Consider the following 16,703-nt stretch of genomic DNA (forward strand, 5'->3'; position numbering starts at 1 on the left):
CCTCATGCACTTAAAAGTTAGCAGAAGACTGAAAGGCTTTTGTTTATAATGAAGCACTGTGTATCTAGGTTATTCTATATTTTTCCTTTTTTTTTTAAAGTGTTTAACATTTTAAGGATCCAAGAAGCAGTCAGATTTCAAGTAATTTGTCTATGCTTGGATTTGCCAATTTGATAAATATAATAAGGAACTAGTAGAACGCATGAACAGTGGCTTTTATTTTCTTGTTACATACTAATCATGAGTTTGAAGTATTTCTGTCGAATATAAAGAAAGACAAACAATAATTTAAGAAAAATATTGTTTATTTTTTTGTGTCACTTTTATTAACCTTTGAATCATCAAAAGAAACGGTGGTCCAAAACTAGATACGATTTCGTCACATCTCTGGCGACACTACGTTACCCAGCAGTCTTAGCTGCTCTCACACTGTACAGTGATTCTCTAAAGCTTCCTGTGTGGTTATACATTTCATTCATTCTAACTCCCTCTCCTAGTACCAAAGTGATTACCTCGGGATACATATGCTTCAAGTACCAAGTAATATATACCATTTAATACATAATGGTCTGTTAGGCAGCTTCACAATGATAGTCTTCATAACAAGTACACTTCAAGGTTCCACTTTACACGTGTGCCAGTTCAAACTTGTTTCATTTCTTTGAGAGAAAGTATGCCATGTAGACTGGTTCGTATAATTCTCAGGACAATATAAACAGAGGTTCGATCAAGTCGAGAAACCCGGCTTAAATAAAAGTGTCTCCATTAACACTGGAGGACTATGTTTTATATTTTATAACAGTAAGAAGACGCAAGAACAATCGTATTTGGCATTTGTTTTTGTTTTTTTTTGTTTTTTTGCATTTTCCTACTAGCATGGCACATGGGGAATGTCGTACAATAATGGCTATTAGACATCCATTGCATGTTATGTAGTGTGGTCAGCTTGTAAAACCTAATGTAAATGAGGTGCTCAATATAATGCAAGTGATCGTGGTGTACTGCTGTGGCGCGCATTACAAAGAAAGTGTCACATTACAAGGCTGTGACCACAGGAGACTCAAACACGGGGGTTTGGTAATGATGGCGTCATGCATTGTGGATCTTAATTTTACTTTTTTTTTTACATAACTTGTGCAACACAATTACAGAACACCACAAAACACAGAGGCTTGTCACACAGAGGCACATAGTGAAGATAGATGTATGGCTGAGCTGAGCATCAAGTGGAGTTCTCTCCTGACTTTTAATTAGTTTATTAATTCAGAAGCAAGAAAAAATATTAAAAAAAAAAAAAAAAAAAAAAAATCAGGTTTGTGACAGGCCTCACTTTTTTTGAAAACTTTTTTTTGTGTGTGTGTAGTAATAACTCCATCTTGTGGACTGGGGTGGAACTGGTGCTTCAGGTGAAACGCTACCTTGGATTAAATCAACCTCAGTGGGAAAGAGAGCATAGACTTGCTTTTCCTTTTTTTTTTTTTCCTTGTGCAAACATCATCCAGGCAGGAAATGCAAATTCCGGTTGAGCCAAGTCAACCATCTTTACCAGACTAGTACTGAATGACGGATGGGGGTGGGGACTGGGGCTATTTCTAAGATCATATTTTCTCCAGAGAGGTGAGGTCAGCTATGTGCTGCTTTATCGGGAAGAGTGGACAAAGGAAGAGATTGCCTGGTATTATTTGCTCTCAAGGAGGTTGAGACCAGCCATGTGCTGCTCCAAAGATTTAACGCCAAATCCGTTGCTGTTCTTGGTGTTGAGAGCTCCTTCCTCTTTGACAGGTGTGGATGCGTCTTGCCTTTCTCTCCAATCCTGCGGGGAACTGAGGCTGTTCCTCTCTGACTTGTACTGAAAGTAAATGACACAGGAGAGTAAAAGTGAAAAAACAAACAAACGGCAAAATACAATGGCTCGTTTCTAACTGTTTATACACACAAAGCTGGCATAATCAATATTTTTATATGAAATATTGATTGCTTGTACTGGAGTCAGTTCTTTTTATGTTGCTGTGTTTATGTTATTAAAAAAACCCAAAAAAAACTACATCACCAAGCTTTTTTTTTTCCAGAAATTAGTTTAAAATCTATACCATCTCTGGATGCAACTTTAAAGCGTCTTGAGGCAACTGTTTTATAAATAAAACTGAATTTAATTGAACTCACTACCTAGCCGGTAACATAGCACTCCTTCACGCGCTGGTGTAGATGCGGTCACTTGTGGCTCTCGAAAATCATGATGTGTTGAACTTAAAGCCCAAAGAGTGGCTTCGAGTAAAAAGTTGCCAATGCCAGCTGCAGCTTTCTGCTTACAGTCTACGGTTTGATCTTGTGAATGTGCTTCAGTGGCAATCAGTCCAACAACTGACACCTTTTAGCTTCAACAAGGATTTCAGCTCAAAATCGCAGACACTTACCAACTCACTGGAGACTTTTTTGATAGACAGCAAAAAAAGGAGGCAAAGATATTGACCATCCCCTGCAAAACATAGCTAGAAATGAACACAGGCGCTGCTGTATATCTGCTGCGTGCTAAAAATAAAAGGTACATGTTTGCAAGTGTCAGCGTGCTGTGATGTTTGCATATGTATCTGGATAATAAGATCTCCAAGCTTTTTCTATACTTTCGTATATATGTTCAAGCTGCCTGTCAATAAAGTGTCCAGGTCAGTGGATGTCACCTTTCTATTGAGCTTGTTAAAGCATGGCAGGAGGGAGAGGACCACACTCAGGATGCTCCTGGTTGCCTGAATGAATGAGTCCACCTGAAAGCACAGACGTAAAATAATACATCACTAAGGGTCCACGCATAGAGATTCACTGCAGCAGCAGCACTAAACTACACTGACCCTGTAATTTAACGTTTCCTCATCCATGTCCTACCAACCCCCGTAAGACAGGCTCTCTCTACCGTTCGAGATAAATGATACGGTCGATGTGAAGGTAAAGAGATATAGAGGCGGGAGCCAATACATATAAAAGAGGCACTAATTAATCAGCCTTGAGCATGCTACTCTTCATCGTGTCCTTTTGATTCCAAACCAGCGCCTTTATTACAAGGTGAGCAAAGGCAGCTCATCCCCGTCCAAGGTGCTCATTAATTCCTCATAGACATTCATTAACCCAGCATCCTGCGTTAGATGTTCGTATTACTCAAAGATAACTGAAAGATTATTCTGAAGCCAGTAATGAACACAATTAGTCATGCCCTATTGTGTGTTCAGCGCTTTAATGATACCCATTGGTTGTTGGGGTGATAGTTGTGATAGTGTCAGAGCTTCTTCGGTCCTTCAGTGGAAACACTCTTTATCTGCTTTGTTCGATCTCTGTGATATTACTTATTTAACGTCCACCAAACCGAACAGACTTCAGGCAAAAATAAGTAATTGGTTTTCTTTTTTTCCTAATAAAGAGTGCAGACACTAACAAGAAGAGAGATAAAAACACAGACAGGTGTAGTATGGTTACCTTCTGGAAGGTGGCAGCCTTGCCCTGTACAGGAGTCTTAGCCCCCATCTGCAGCTGTTGGCACAAAGCCAGCAGCTTCTCCATTTCTGTCATCACCACAGTCTTTTCCTCATCAACCAACTGGAACAGAGAGAGGTACACACAGAGGGAGGGTGGGATGTCTTTCAGAACAGAAGACACTGTTTTATAACGGCACTTCGCTGGGAGAGTTAATATGTGCAGACGTTGATAGATTTACTGAACGAGATTCACAGGGCTCGTGGTCAAATACAAATTAAGCATCGGGAAAAGGAGAAGTGGATTAAAGAAAAAGACGTTTTTTTTTTTAAAAAAAAGGGCTGCTTGATGTAATCCATCAGCAATAGCCATGATCTGCTGCTTAAGTCTGTTATCCATCCGAGTTAATCCCCAGATCGTAGTCTACACAGATACATGCCACCAATGACCCAAGACCTCAATCCCTTGTCATTCATGCCCAGCAACAACATATAAAACCTCTTAAACCTTAGTAAGAAAAAAAATGCTTAATCTCATCTGCATAATTAGAGCTACACAGATGTGCTTTGTGTGTTTGGTGCCAAAGAACTACAGGAGTGGAGGGTGAGACAGAGGGACTCCATTAGCACCAGTTTGTTTGATGTAATTAATCAGAAAGCATGAAGGAAGCTGAAGAGCCGGGCCTCCTGATTATGAATTGCTCCTGGGCGGTCGCAGTCAACCCACCTCCCCCTCCGCTCTCACCCCCCTCTGCCCATTCACATGTGCGCAAACACACGCAGCCTCGGACACACGGCGGTGACAAATGGCAGTCGTTAAAGGCTGTCAAAAGGAGCCATTTAATTAAACTTGGAGGACCTGAGGAAGAAGTTTGTTGAGAGCTAAAAGGAAGGAAAGCACCAAGGCTACTTTTGTTGAAACTGGAGTCTGAGAGGAGGACAAGAGGATGGTGAAAGTGTGTGACAGCCTTAATTTCCTGCTCTCGCTGTGTGATTTATAAGCCAGACCTGGCACCGTGGCATGCCACAACGTGTGATACGGGTGTGTATTAGTATCGGAGGGTGTGTGTGTGTGTGTGTGTGTGTGCACAGAGTTGGTTAGTATCTCCCCATTTTCAGGAGAAAATAAACAATTCTTTCATTATAGCTTTGCTATAACGATCTCTTTAGCTCTGTCTTACTACGCTGCAGCCAATCACATGCTACAAGACAAGCAAGAAAATACTGTGCATAAAGTGAACTTCTCTCCTGGTTCATACTCAACTGTATTCATTTTATTTCTACTTGGAAAAAAAACCCTTTTGTTCTTTATATTAGATTTCTTTATAAATGCCTACTGTAGAAAAAAAACATTATTTGGAATTGCATTATATGAATCGTTGTGCTTTGGTGTGTTCAAGATAGATTAATTGCATGGGAATATACCTGAGAGGAAAAAGTGCGGAGAGATGAGCACAGCTGGAGCCCCTCTTCAGAAAGAACCTTAAGAGTAGGTCAGAAAAGAGACAAAAATCAAACAACTTGCACACACACACAGAAGAAAAACTAAAGCTCTCTTAACTAAAAAGAAGCCTAGTCAGTAAATACTATGATTTTTCTTGGCTCTTCTTATCAGTGTGCCTTCCCGTCTCTTTCCCCTCTCGCTCCTCTTCCTCGCTTATCTCCCCTGCTCAACACAAATTGAATAAATCCTGTCTGACATTTCGGTCCCTGATTCTACAAATGACTGTACATTACTGGCAAAGATCCCAGTTCAATAGGAAACACTCGTACGCACAAACCTTGTTACACCATGTGCCAGAGATGGCCGGGAATCTGCCACGCTATATTCCCACTGCACTCATAAATCCCCGTAATGCCCGGTGAAATCTGCATTTCAGGGTCGTGAATGAAGGGATCCTTGCATTTACTAACCTATCGATCTGCGAGCTTCAGCGTGTATCAGGTGGAATGGGACGATAGATGCGTTCATTTACAACTTCAATAAAATAGAAGGAAAACAAACAGAGCAAGCTTAATGAAAAATACCTCAGCTTGATGAAAAAGATCTAGCGTTGTTTTCAACAGTCCCTCCCCTCTGTGGATCAATCATGCAGGAAATAATAAAGAGAAGCTCGGATTAGAAATATGCACAAGGGCAAACATCTTCCAAAGCAATCAACTCTGTTTAGAAAATATCTGTGAAAATACAGTACCGTGCAGAAGTCTTGAGACAAGCCACATTTCTTTAGAATTTGCTTCAAATGACTGAAATGTTCTTGTAAGTTTTTAAAGGTGGTCTTGAGCAATAGTTCTCCAGGCTTTCTGAAGGTCTCTAAAAGTTGGTTTTTTGGACATTGGCTGCTTTTTCACTCATTTCCAGTCCAGTCCTTGTACCGGACCATTTTCAGTACAATGTTTTTGCTGTTTATTTGTTAATGGACGTTACACTTTATGAATCATTTAAGCATAAAAAGTCACCTAAATCAAGCGATGAACCAGTGTTGCATCTGCACATAACTGACAACTTAGCAAATTGTGTTTTTAGACACTTTGTTACTAGCAGCCTGTTGGAAAATTTAAAAAAAAAAAAAAAAAGTTCCCATTTATAAGTCGAATCCAGAAAAAAAACCGTCAAAGATAACACAGTCTGACAGGCATGAAATAGCATTTTTGCACCAAGAGAAGAAATAGCACGGCTAAAAAAAAAATACTATCTACAGCAGATGAAAAGTAGCTCAAAGTCGTGTCTTTAAGAAATGGGAACAAAACACAACCCAAGACCTGAGATGCATCTGGACCTTGTTCTTGGTGGAAGTGTGTCTGTCAAGGCAATCCTTCAAGAAGGGAAAGTGGGATAAAAGACTGAGGTGTGCTAAATTACACAAGACCTCAATTGAAAAATGAGTGACAACGGGTCTTATAGTGTGGTAAATGGTAAATGGATTGGTTCTTATATAGTGCTTTTCTACTTTACTAGAGCACTCAAAGTACTTTATATAACATTCACCCATTCACCTCCATTCATATGGCACTTTTTTCTATGCCTAAGTACTTTCTAACTTTCACGCTGCAATGAATGCATTTGGAGAACAACCTGGGATTTAGCATCGTGCTCAAACTCCTGAGCTACAGCCACCCCAAGAGAGTGATGAATCAAAATTTGAATCTAATGGCTCGAATCACTGTCGATATGTACAGAGGAAGTCAGAAGAGAGCTACAACACTGAATGTCTACATTCATCTGTAAAAACACTGCTGTTGTTGGGTTTGGGGATCTTCTTAAAACACTAAGATCAATGATTAATGGTCTTTGATCAGTCACTTGGATAAATGACGAAACATTTCTCCCACTGAAAACGCTACGTCCAGATGAACAGAATCAACCTTTTGGGAGTTATGAACACAGTTCACGTTTTTGCAGTAGCATTTGGGAAGTGTCTGAGTGGCTTCAGTTTCATTTTTCAGCACGATAATGATCACAGACACATTTTCCTAGCAAAATATAAAGAGTGGTGGCTCAAGACTTTTGCTCTGTATGTCTCTTAAGAGATTAACGGGGATGATTAAGGGGATTGACAACACTGAGCTTTAAAATAATATAAAAAAAATTTGTGTGCATGTGTCAGTGCGATACTAGAAGGCTACCTGGTGAACAGGTACATGTTGTAGGCCATACTGGCGAGGCTCTGGCTCTGCCGGACAATTTCATGCTCCTGGTCCTCCCACTTTTCCACCTCTGTGTCTACATCTGACGACAGAAGACGAAGTTCCAGACCCAGCTTGGCCATACTTGTCTGCTCCTGGGCACGCAGAAGCGCAAAAGGAAAAAATAAATAAATAAAAAATTTAAAAACCACACAAATCTTTTTGATGAAGTGTAATTGATGTCTTTTTAAAAGTGTATATTAGCCAGCAGGGTACTTTTCACTTGTTTACACACTCGGAAAGCCTGTAATCAGCATAATCCTGCTTTCTGTGGCGGTACAGCGTGTGAAAAAGTGCTGCCCAACAAAATTGCAGCACATTACCATACAAACTCGATCAATTCTTCAAGAGAGTGACACAATGTTTCCTAGAGATGAATATACTGCTGCCAAAAGACGGTACAAGATGAGACGTGATGTATTGTGCTGAAAGCCCGAGGATTTGGTGGTGTGTGCGCTACCTCTGCATCCAACTTGACAGCCTTGGCAGTCTTCATGTTCGCCAAGTGCTTCTGTGGAGAAAAAGAGAGCGGTATTAATCAGAGGATTACAAACGTTTGTATCATTGAGACATTTATGAGGATGAATGGTGTGAGACTCACCCCAGGTCTAGGAAGTGACAAATAAGGCCTTTTGTCTCCTAGGAAGAAAGAGTTATTGTTGTTATAAGGACAGCGTGTAAAAGTACTTGGATCTAACTTTCAAACAAATACGTGCACACAGACTTCTGCGCAGCACACGTGAATACACTCGAGTATCTACTTTCTGTCTCTGCGTGTGTGACCGAGTGTGCAAACAGCAGAGCTCGTCAGAGCGGTTGTCCATGACTCGGACACTTCTGGTTATTGGCACAATAATAAATAGAGAAAGTGTAAAGAGGTGGAATGAATACAGGGATGTTCAATGGCATTGATGTTACTCCTTTGATAGAAAGCTTCCCACGGTCTGTGATGACTAATTTTGAAAAGATACATTCATACTGCCTGCCTTAAGTTTTATTAATACAGCTGAAAATTTCAAGAAGAAAATGATTCATCAAGGTTTCTCATAGAATTGGATCTTCTTTTCTTTCCTTTCTTTTTTTGTCCCCCCCCCCAAAGTTAAGACACCACAGATGGCACATTGACCTCTACTCCCTTGCCCTTTATAACTCACCCATACTTGTACTCTCCTTTTACCACAACTCACCTGAATGGACACAGACAACCAATGAAGTGATTTCAACTGACCTCGCCTGCCTTCAAAGACGTCGTTGATCTCTCTCAGCAGCAGAGCCATGTCACAGAGCTGCGACTCCCAGGCCTCGCAGAACACTTCCAGGTTCTCCTTTGCAATTTTACTAGATGGGTGGAGAGCCAGCGTCTGGGCTGCTGAGATGATCTGAGCAGAAGAGTGAACAATTCTGATACATTCTACATTCATACATATGCTGCTGTTGATCTAAAATGTAAACCAAGTGCCTGTGAATGAAGCTCATAAATTGAGCTTGTATAACTGTTAAGTATTTAAGGACTTATCATCATAAAATGGGTTCAGGCAGCTAAGTACAGTTCAGCATGAGTCACGCTGAAGCGGTTTCACACATATGTAGCAATTTATATCTACACTTCTGGTCCTGACATCAAACTGACGTACGATGTTCGAAAAATTTGACAAATATGAAACATGACCACCAGCGCACTTATTCACCACCTCCCTTCCCCCAATGTCCATCCTCTACAGTGTAGTATTTAATAGCCAATTACCCTCTGGGCCACCCCCGCATTACTCTGGGTGCAGAGAGAGAGAGAGAGAGATATCACCACTACCACCCTCATGCCGCACGGTTATTGATTGGCTGACCTTTGAACTTAGGAGCGGAGTCATTACTGCGGAGTCATGTGGGGCCTGACATTAGCGCTGCAAGGCGGGAACATTCTACATTGCCGGATAATTACGGGCATGGATGGTTTCTAAGAGCAAACATAATTAGATCTGGGATGAGGGACTAAGTGGACAGCATGTTCTCAGCCAAGGACTGAAGATGTGGGAGGAAGACGGAGGAGATGGGAAGTTAAGCGTCTACTTTTCCTCCGTATTAAGAAGACTATTACCCATGTTTGATTTTTACACCTGAACCACAGAATGACCAGTTTGACTTAATAGACACACAATTAAAGTGCTGAATGGAACGACCCGTATCTGCAGTTTAATTAAGTCAACTTTTATTACTTACCAGACTCTTTACTCCCATCTACTGCTATTTACACATTCGGTCAAGGGCGTATATTAATAGTGCTGAATTTAATAAAGTAATTATTTATACGGATAATGTTTAGACAGATTGTGTTACCTGTGGACCAATGACATGGAAGGTCTCCTCAGCGTGTATGCAGGTGATCTCTAATGGCTCTGTGCCCGACACATGGCACAACAGCCGACACGTCTGGAGTGAAACAGATGGAAAATAAAGCTTCTGACACAAAGCATACATGAGGCAATCCCTAAAAAGAGCAGTATGTATACCCCCAGCACAAAAAGTCCACAGCTCTAAATTAAGAATGTGCAATTCTTTTTTTAAAATACTTGACATGTTTGTGTGAAGATTGTGACGATCCAGTTTTGCCCTCTCCCACAATGGTAAACAATCCTTCCAAAAAATTCCTGGCTGCAAATCTGAATCAGCTCCACTTCCATTTAATCACTTCTATTTGGACCAATCTCTTAAAATGAGGCCAACCTGGTGAAGTTTTCATGCAAATCTGTCCTTAATGTTTTTTGAGTAATTGGTAACAAACCTGTCAGATCACATGACCTTGTTGGCAGAGGAACATGCTAACGGCATGACACTCGGCGGCAAAAACGCAATCATTTGGCCAAATGATTAAAATTATAGACAAAAGTCTTGCATAAACTACCCTTTGTGCTCAAGCATTGTGGAATCTCACCTATTAGAAACAAAATCCCTTCCATTTTCACCAATAATCCACTCAAAGTCATCTTCTGAGCACCTCAATGATCAGTATTGTTTTTGATTTTTAACATTTTAAAACATTTTTTTTCTTTTAAGCACCTGTTTTTTTTAATGTGCTATTTTAATTTTTTTATTTTATGAGTATGTTTTCCTAAAAAGGCGCAGTGATTACTGTGACATCAGAAGGTAATGAACCAGATAAATGCAAACATTACTACTGATTTCCATCCACAGATTCAAGTAGCCGTCACCCTCCTACTAGTTCCTCTGCTCCCTGTGCCCCTGATCCCACCTACCTCCACCAGCTGCTCCTTCTGCTCAGTGAGCGTGCGCGAATACTCTGCCACTTCCTCCAGGTTTCCCTCGGCGCCTGCTGCTTTGAGAGCCCGCAGAGGCAGCTGCTCCCCATGAACTTTCAGCAAATCTGAGGCTCGGCCCACCGCAACCTTGTGGAGCTGACGTAGTCAACAAAGGTTAAATAAAAGAGCTTTTAAAAAAAGGCACAAATGAGAATGATCATTTGAAGAGAAACGGGGACAAAAAAACCAAACAAAAAAAAAGGTAAGAAGAGCAGAGGTGACACAGGCAGCAGCAGGTGGGCTGAGGTGCTGGGAAAATAAAAGCGAGGAAAGCAGCTACAGAGGCACCACCAGCAAGTCAGAGGCATTTCAGTTATGTCCGATTCTGTAACCGGGAACATCTTTTCACAGTCAGCAACAGACTGCTGCTCACCTCACGTCTGAGGTCGCTGACACTCTGGGACGTCTTCAGGATGGCCACCTCCATGTCCTTTGTGGCCTCTTTGGCGTGGACAGACTGCTGCTCCGATGACAGAAGAAGAGGAGAATAAAACATGAGACACCGTGTGCTTTTACATGCTCCATCCATTAGATAAACATGCAGCAGAAGACTAACACAAACACAAATTTACATGAGTAGAGTATGAGATATGACTGGAAAAAAGAGAGGAATTGAGTGCATTAGCAGCACAGGTTTTGATATTTTAATTACATTTGTGGCTCATTATATCCTGGATATGAGGAGAGAAGAAGGCAGAGCGCATGATTCAGTGCAATATGAATAAAAAGATTCAAAGCAATTACATAATTGAAGTAATTCACTGCAATTTCTCCAAATTTCAGACAGAAATGCTGCTAAATGTGCTACAACAACACTGAAAAGCACAAATTAAAGATCCTAGAGTATTTGCACATCTTTCTCAGCAGTTTGAAAACATTGCAGTGTTCCAGTCCCCACACGACCTTCAGCTGCAAAGGTTTGATGAGGCAGTACTGTACAGTTTTGCAGCAGTAGCATCTCTGTGTACTCCGAGTACACTGGAAAAAAAAAAGTTTACAACTAGAAACTGCAACATAATGACTTGCGTTTCGCAAGTCCATCAATTCTGAAGGCCAAGGAGCCACCGCTGAATGAGGAGGAACACAACATTTTCTTTCACAGCTCAATGAGCCTCGGTAAAAACAGTGATTCAGGTGGGTTATTATGCTATGTTGTTCCAGGAGAGATGTGTGAAAAGAAACTGAGGAGGCAAGGTGAATGAGTAAGTGAGTTTGTAGGAGGAGGGGGGCCTAATGTTAATGTGTGTGGGTCTGCCTGTATGAGTTTCTGTCTGCGGAGCTGTGTTTAAACAGCCACACTGCATGCTGCGCAGAGATAAACACAAGATTGTTTCCACTTGAGAATACATTTATCAAAGCCTGACTATTATGTTCTTTAACAATTTCTTAATATTTTAATTTTTCAAATCTATTACATTTTGACTTCAGAATTTATCTGAGGTCACTGTGGTGGTTTAAATGTGCTTGTTTTGTCTGACTAATAGACTAAAAACAAATGCAGTGAATGTTCATACAGTACTGGCTCCAAGGAGCCAGACTGCTTTTGTAAAATGGTATTAAGCAATAGTTCTTCAAGCTTTCTGAAGTTTTTCTTTTGACATGGGCTGTTTAAAACTCATTTTCCGTCCAGTCCTTGTGCCTGACCATTTTTTTGTTTGTTAAGTCAAGAGGCCTATCAATCACTCAAACATAAAAAGGGATCAAACTACGCTTAGCAGACAACTTAGCAAAGAATCAAAGTTAAAATGCATCATCAGACACTGTTAGTAAAAGCCAGTCACCAAAACACATCATTTGTTCCCCAAAAAAATATTTCTGGACCAACCTAAAGAGCTATTAACGGAAAACTCTGCATCTCTCATAATTGTGTGCAGTGTCTCTTTAAAAAAAATGAGGAAATTGTGTGGAGGATTGGAGAAGTGTCGGGTTTTAAAAATAAAAATTAGATGAACAGTGTCTGCAGGTCAAGCAATAGGAAAAAAAACCCAACCGACACAGAACCTGTTAGTGGTAAGGTGATCTTTTCATCAGCACTGTTGGTCAAAGCCTTATCAGAATTGGTCTGAGGTTTGCCAAATTACACAAGAACTTAACTGAAAATCAGTAGCAACTGGTCTGAAGTTGGGAGAAAGGTGCAACAGTAATAGTCTACAACCATCTGCAAAACATGGTGGAGGCTCCGTCTGTCTACAATCTGATTTGATCCACCATGTAATAGCATCTGGAAAACATCATCGGTGCAGTAAAAGCATACTTAGATAGGAAAACACAGAAAGCAGCACTATCAGTCATGGATTCACCTCTCCAGAGTCTGTACCGCAACATTTTTTAAGCATCTTGGGATGTGATCATGATGACAGAGAACAGAACTAATGGCAGCCAACATCCAAAGAAGGGCTTTGAATGTTCCTCAAGTAGCCTCGACGTCTATTCCCGAAGACTATTTCAACAAATCACAAGAAAGCTGCCTAAGAGAGTTCAGAACAAAAGTCGTCATGCCAAATATTGATATTCAGGCTTATTAGAATTGTTCTCGCCTTATATTCTGCATTTCCATATATGTTTGCAGATGTTTTTTTAATTACTGCACCCATTTCCTATTTTCGTAGCAAAATATAAAGAAATTAGGGCTGCTCAAGTCTTCTGTACAGTCCTGTATATGATAAACAGCAGTCTTAAAAGGATCAGAATAAATACATATTGTATTTTCTTTGCAATAACTCAACATCAGCATCTATAGCTCCTACTCTTTGCATCTTTTTAACCTACCAATACTTGAAGCCTCTTATAGAATACTTGAAATGTGCAATTCCCTTGGATTCTTTTTCTATTTATCCCTTTGTATACTCTGTATTTATATATCTGTATATATGGTATATTTCTGCTCACATTCTGTAACTTCTGTCGGTGCTGTGCTATTGGAAACCGAATTTCCCGGAGGAACCCACCCGAGGGATTAATAAAGTTTTATCTAATCGAATCTGATAAGAACTTGTGGATAGTCTTTATACAGAAATGTATGGTTTTTTATGAATATTCCTGTGTCTCTGTGTACATCTGTGAAAGCCTGTCTGCATGTGCCAACATACCGCCTCAACCCAGGCGTGTACCAGCTGCTGGGTGTCCTGGCGCGCCAGCTGGCACAGTCCAAGGATGGCCTGACGCTGCTCATGACTGGTGTAGGCCGAATCAGTGAAGTCCTCTGTCCGCTCGACCAGAGCCTCCAGCTGGCTGGACATGCTCTGCGGTGACAAGGAGTATAGGTTCTCCCGCAGGCACTCCACGCCGGACTGCAGAAGGCAGGGTGGGGGGAAAGTTGGGAATTGCGGTGAATTGAAGGAGCATTTGGAGAGTAGATGAGAAGAGATTAAAAGCAGCCGGGACGATCATTAAAAGCAATAAGCATCTCAGGTCTTTTCATTAAAATACTTTCCTCTTTCTTTTATCTCAGTGGAAAAAACCCCTCCTTAAAAATGTTTTTACAAGTATTCGTTTGTTTCATCTGCACATCAGCGCACACGGAGGAGAGAGAAGATTAGTAAGCATGAGGTAGGTTTACTGGTGATTCACTCAACCGTATGAGCCAAATTACTAAATGAGTAGGTCTGCTCCTCTGTGTTGATTGTTTGAGTCACATCTGAAGCTACAGCAAACACCGTGAATGCAACAAATGCCAATTGTGCGACCACAAATCAACACTCCAAAAATCTGATGATGAGTAACTGCTGTGACGCTTAAATAGCGCTTTGCATTAACAAAAGAGGATCACTACTTAACTTCACGGGCTAACACACGTCAGCGTCATTAATCTGAAGCCTTCACCATGACTCGTGCGAAGTGTAATCTCTAAACCTACCTTAAATTCCTTGATGCCATTGTAGATGCTGGCAGGAAGGATCCTGTTCTCCCCACAGCTCCGTGCTTCAGTGACAATCTCGATGACCTGCTCCAGGGCACAGCGCATTCGGTGGAACACGGCGTCTTTGTTGATCCGCGCCGACTCACAGTCTGGGTGCCTCAGGCAAGTCTTTGGTAGGGATAAGATGTGAAATGTCAAACCTACACCCTGTCGTGCTCTTCTGAACTTCTGTCATTTTTCATGTTTTTCAACCACAGATAGTATTTTTCTTTTATGATGATGTGACTTTGGTTGGTGTTAATAATAAAGCCAAAGTGGGCCAAAAATCTTGAGTCTTGAGAAACCCGAGAAGGCTTTAAATCTTTAAGGCGAACAGAATTTATAAACCTTGCCTCGAGGCCCAGTGTTGGTGGGCCGGCGGTTTACCTTGGAGGCTGTGAGGAGCATCATGGTGCACTTCTCCAGCACTGCTCTAGCTGCTGCCATCCGGGCTTTCTTCTTCTCATCCTTCAAGTCCTGCAGCGCAAACGCACACACACACCAGATGGCTTTGGGTGGCTTTACTTAAGTTACGGCGTCTTAGAACTCTCAGGGTGAGCAAGGGACATGAAGCATCAAAGCTATTCAACAAATCTTTCATGCTGTGTGAAGGGACGCCCAAACGAAACACAGATCCGTTTCCAAGTTACACACATGAAACTTAATAGGTGAGCTGTCATCTATCAAAAAGAGATGCTACCGGAATAGAAAAGAACATACACTGTGGCTGACCTGCCGCATCTTCTTTGTGTACTCCGCTCAGAAATAGGCAGCTTGAATTATGTAGATACTGGATTTGGAAAAGGCAGCTGAATCAACTCCTTTCTGGGCACTTCGCCATAGATTACAAAGACGGTGTGATTATCTGTCATTATTTTTGCCTCTGTGCTCGCCTGGCCTCAATAGATGAAGATGGTAGATTTTCTAAAGCAATGTGTGCGCGTGTGAGTGTTTGAGCTGGAGTTGACACTCACACACACACACACACACACACACACACACACACACACAAAACAGGGTGGCAAATGAGGGGAGAGAGCATTAACAGCAACGAGGAGCGTTGGAGAGAGACGTGACGTGTGTGTCAAAACACGAGACCTGATGAAATTCAGAAAGAGGGATGGTCGATCCTCCCCTCCCTGTAGAGATATCGCAGCCGTTGCACTTTGCATCAACTTCTGCAGGCAAAGCGCTTTAGCTGCAGAGGCTGGATGTATGGATCAAAATAGGATTAGCACTCTCTGACAGTACAAAGTTAGCTGCCTGAAGTTGGACTGTTTTTGAAGCTTTGAGCAAAAGTTTTGTCTTGCAAATTTGGATAGCTGATAAACTGCAAAGAGAAAGGACTGCTAAAAGCACAGCTCAGACTCATGTTGCAAACTGTATTTGAGAGATGTGAGTCATAACTGACCAGTGCATTTCTTTTATGGATTGAGACATTGGTTGGGAGAATAAATAGACACTGAAAGAGATGAAGAAACTTGATGGAAACAAAAGAAACCAGAGGAAGCCTTGTTACTCTGTAATTGTTTGATTTGCTGGGGAGTGTAAATATTTGACACGTGTGTTATTGATTTGTTCTGAGTTTGCCGGCACATTCACAGTGTAGGTACATGAGGTTTTAAAGTGCAATTTCATCGCCTGCTTTCACATTCAGAAAATCACGTTTACGAAATCAATGTTTGCAAGATTAGGCCGATATGAATAAACAAACATGTTTTTCAGTGTTGCAGAATTGAAAAGACTTCGGATACAAATTTGCAAGCGTTTTCATTTAATGAGGGATTTTTTTTTTTTTTTAAGTAAACTGAGGATTTTTATCCTCTTCAAGCAAAAAGAACCAGATTGTGTTTCTTAAGATGCCACTCACATTCTGTCTGTCTCCCGTCAGGTGAGCAAACTCCACCATCTCGTTGCCAAACTGGCTGAAAATCTGAACAAATTCCTGGAAGGTGCTGACTCTTTCCAGATGATCGAGCGTTACCAGAACCTGAAAGCAGGAAGAACATCAGAGTAGCACTGGAAATGGCCACATAGTTTGGTATCATAGGCAGTATAAAACCTGGTCGTTGCTTTTGGGTTAGAAAGATGAAGCCACTGTGGAAGTGCTTTAAACCTGGATTCTACTTGAAGGCCACCGAATGGTGACCGGTTTTACAAACACATGTCACACTCTGAACGCATGACAATCATGGGTGACAGTTTAGGATCAAGTAAATAAGGACTCGGTCAAAAGGCCGAGAGGCAGGTCTGCAATCATTTGGCAACCACCAGTTGTGAACAGTGTTTATTACGTCAAGCAATAATTTTCATCCACGACCACTTTTTATGAAAAAACAAGACGAT

The 16,703-nt window shown here is 41.2% G+C and overlaps 1 protein-coding gene across 2 annotated transcripts in view; it reads right to left on the reverse strand.

Moving 5' to 3' along the window:
• Nucleotides 1–79: 79 nt before the first annotated feature.
• Nucleotides 80–16,703, reverse strand: part of ctnnal1 (catenin (cadherin-associated protein), alpha-like 1) — a 56,009-nt gene continuing 39,385 nt past the window's right edge. Inside the window, exons 4-20 of one of the 2 annotated variants that reach the window (XM_082521242.1) lie at nt 16,228–16,347; nt 14,745–14,834; nt 14,316–14,486; nt 13,549–13,749; nt 10,833–10,919; nt 10,397–10,555; nt 9,480–9,572; nt 8,377–8,527; nt 7,750–7,787; nt 7,609–7,659; nt 7,089–7,243; nt 5,490–5,538; nt 4,887–4,943; nt 3,466–3,585; nt 2,679–2,762; nt 2,415–2,476; nt 80–1,849 (exon numbers count right to left, since the gene is read on the reverse strand). In XM_082521242.1, the coding sequence (XP_082377368.1) occupies nt 1,624–1,849; nt 2,415–2,476; nt 2,679–2,762; nt 3,466–3,585; nt 4,887–4,943; nt 5,490–5,538; nt 7,089–7,243; nt 7,609–7,659; nt 7,750–7,787; nt 8,377–8,527; nt 9,480–9,572; nt 10,397–10,555; nt 10,833–10,919; nt 13,549–13,749; nt 14,316–14,486; nt 14,745–14,834; nt 16,228–16,347 (1,914 nt within the window). In that variant the 3' untranslated portion in view covers nt 80–1,623. The remainder of the gene's footprint in view (nt 1,850–2,414; nt 2,477–2,678; nt 2,763–3,465; nt 3,586–4,886; nt 4,944–5,489; nt 5,539–7,088; nt 7,244–7,608; nt 7,660–7,749; nt 7,788–8,376; nt 8,528–9,479; nt 9,573–10,396; nt 10,556–10,832; nt 10,920–13,548; nt 13,750–14,315; nt 14,487–14,744; nt 14,835–16,227; nt 16,348–16,703) is intronic. The other variant, XM_082521243.1, reaches the window with a different exon arrangement.

This window comes from Aulonocara stuartgranti (genome assembly GCF_965226115.1).
Source record: "Aulonocara stuartgranti genome assembly, chromosome: 22".
Lineage (NCBI taxonomy): Eukaryota > Metazoa > Chordata > Actinopteri > Cichliformes > Cichlidae > Aulonocara > Aulonocara stuartgranti.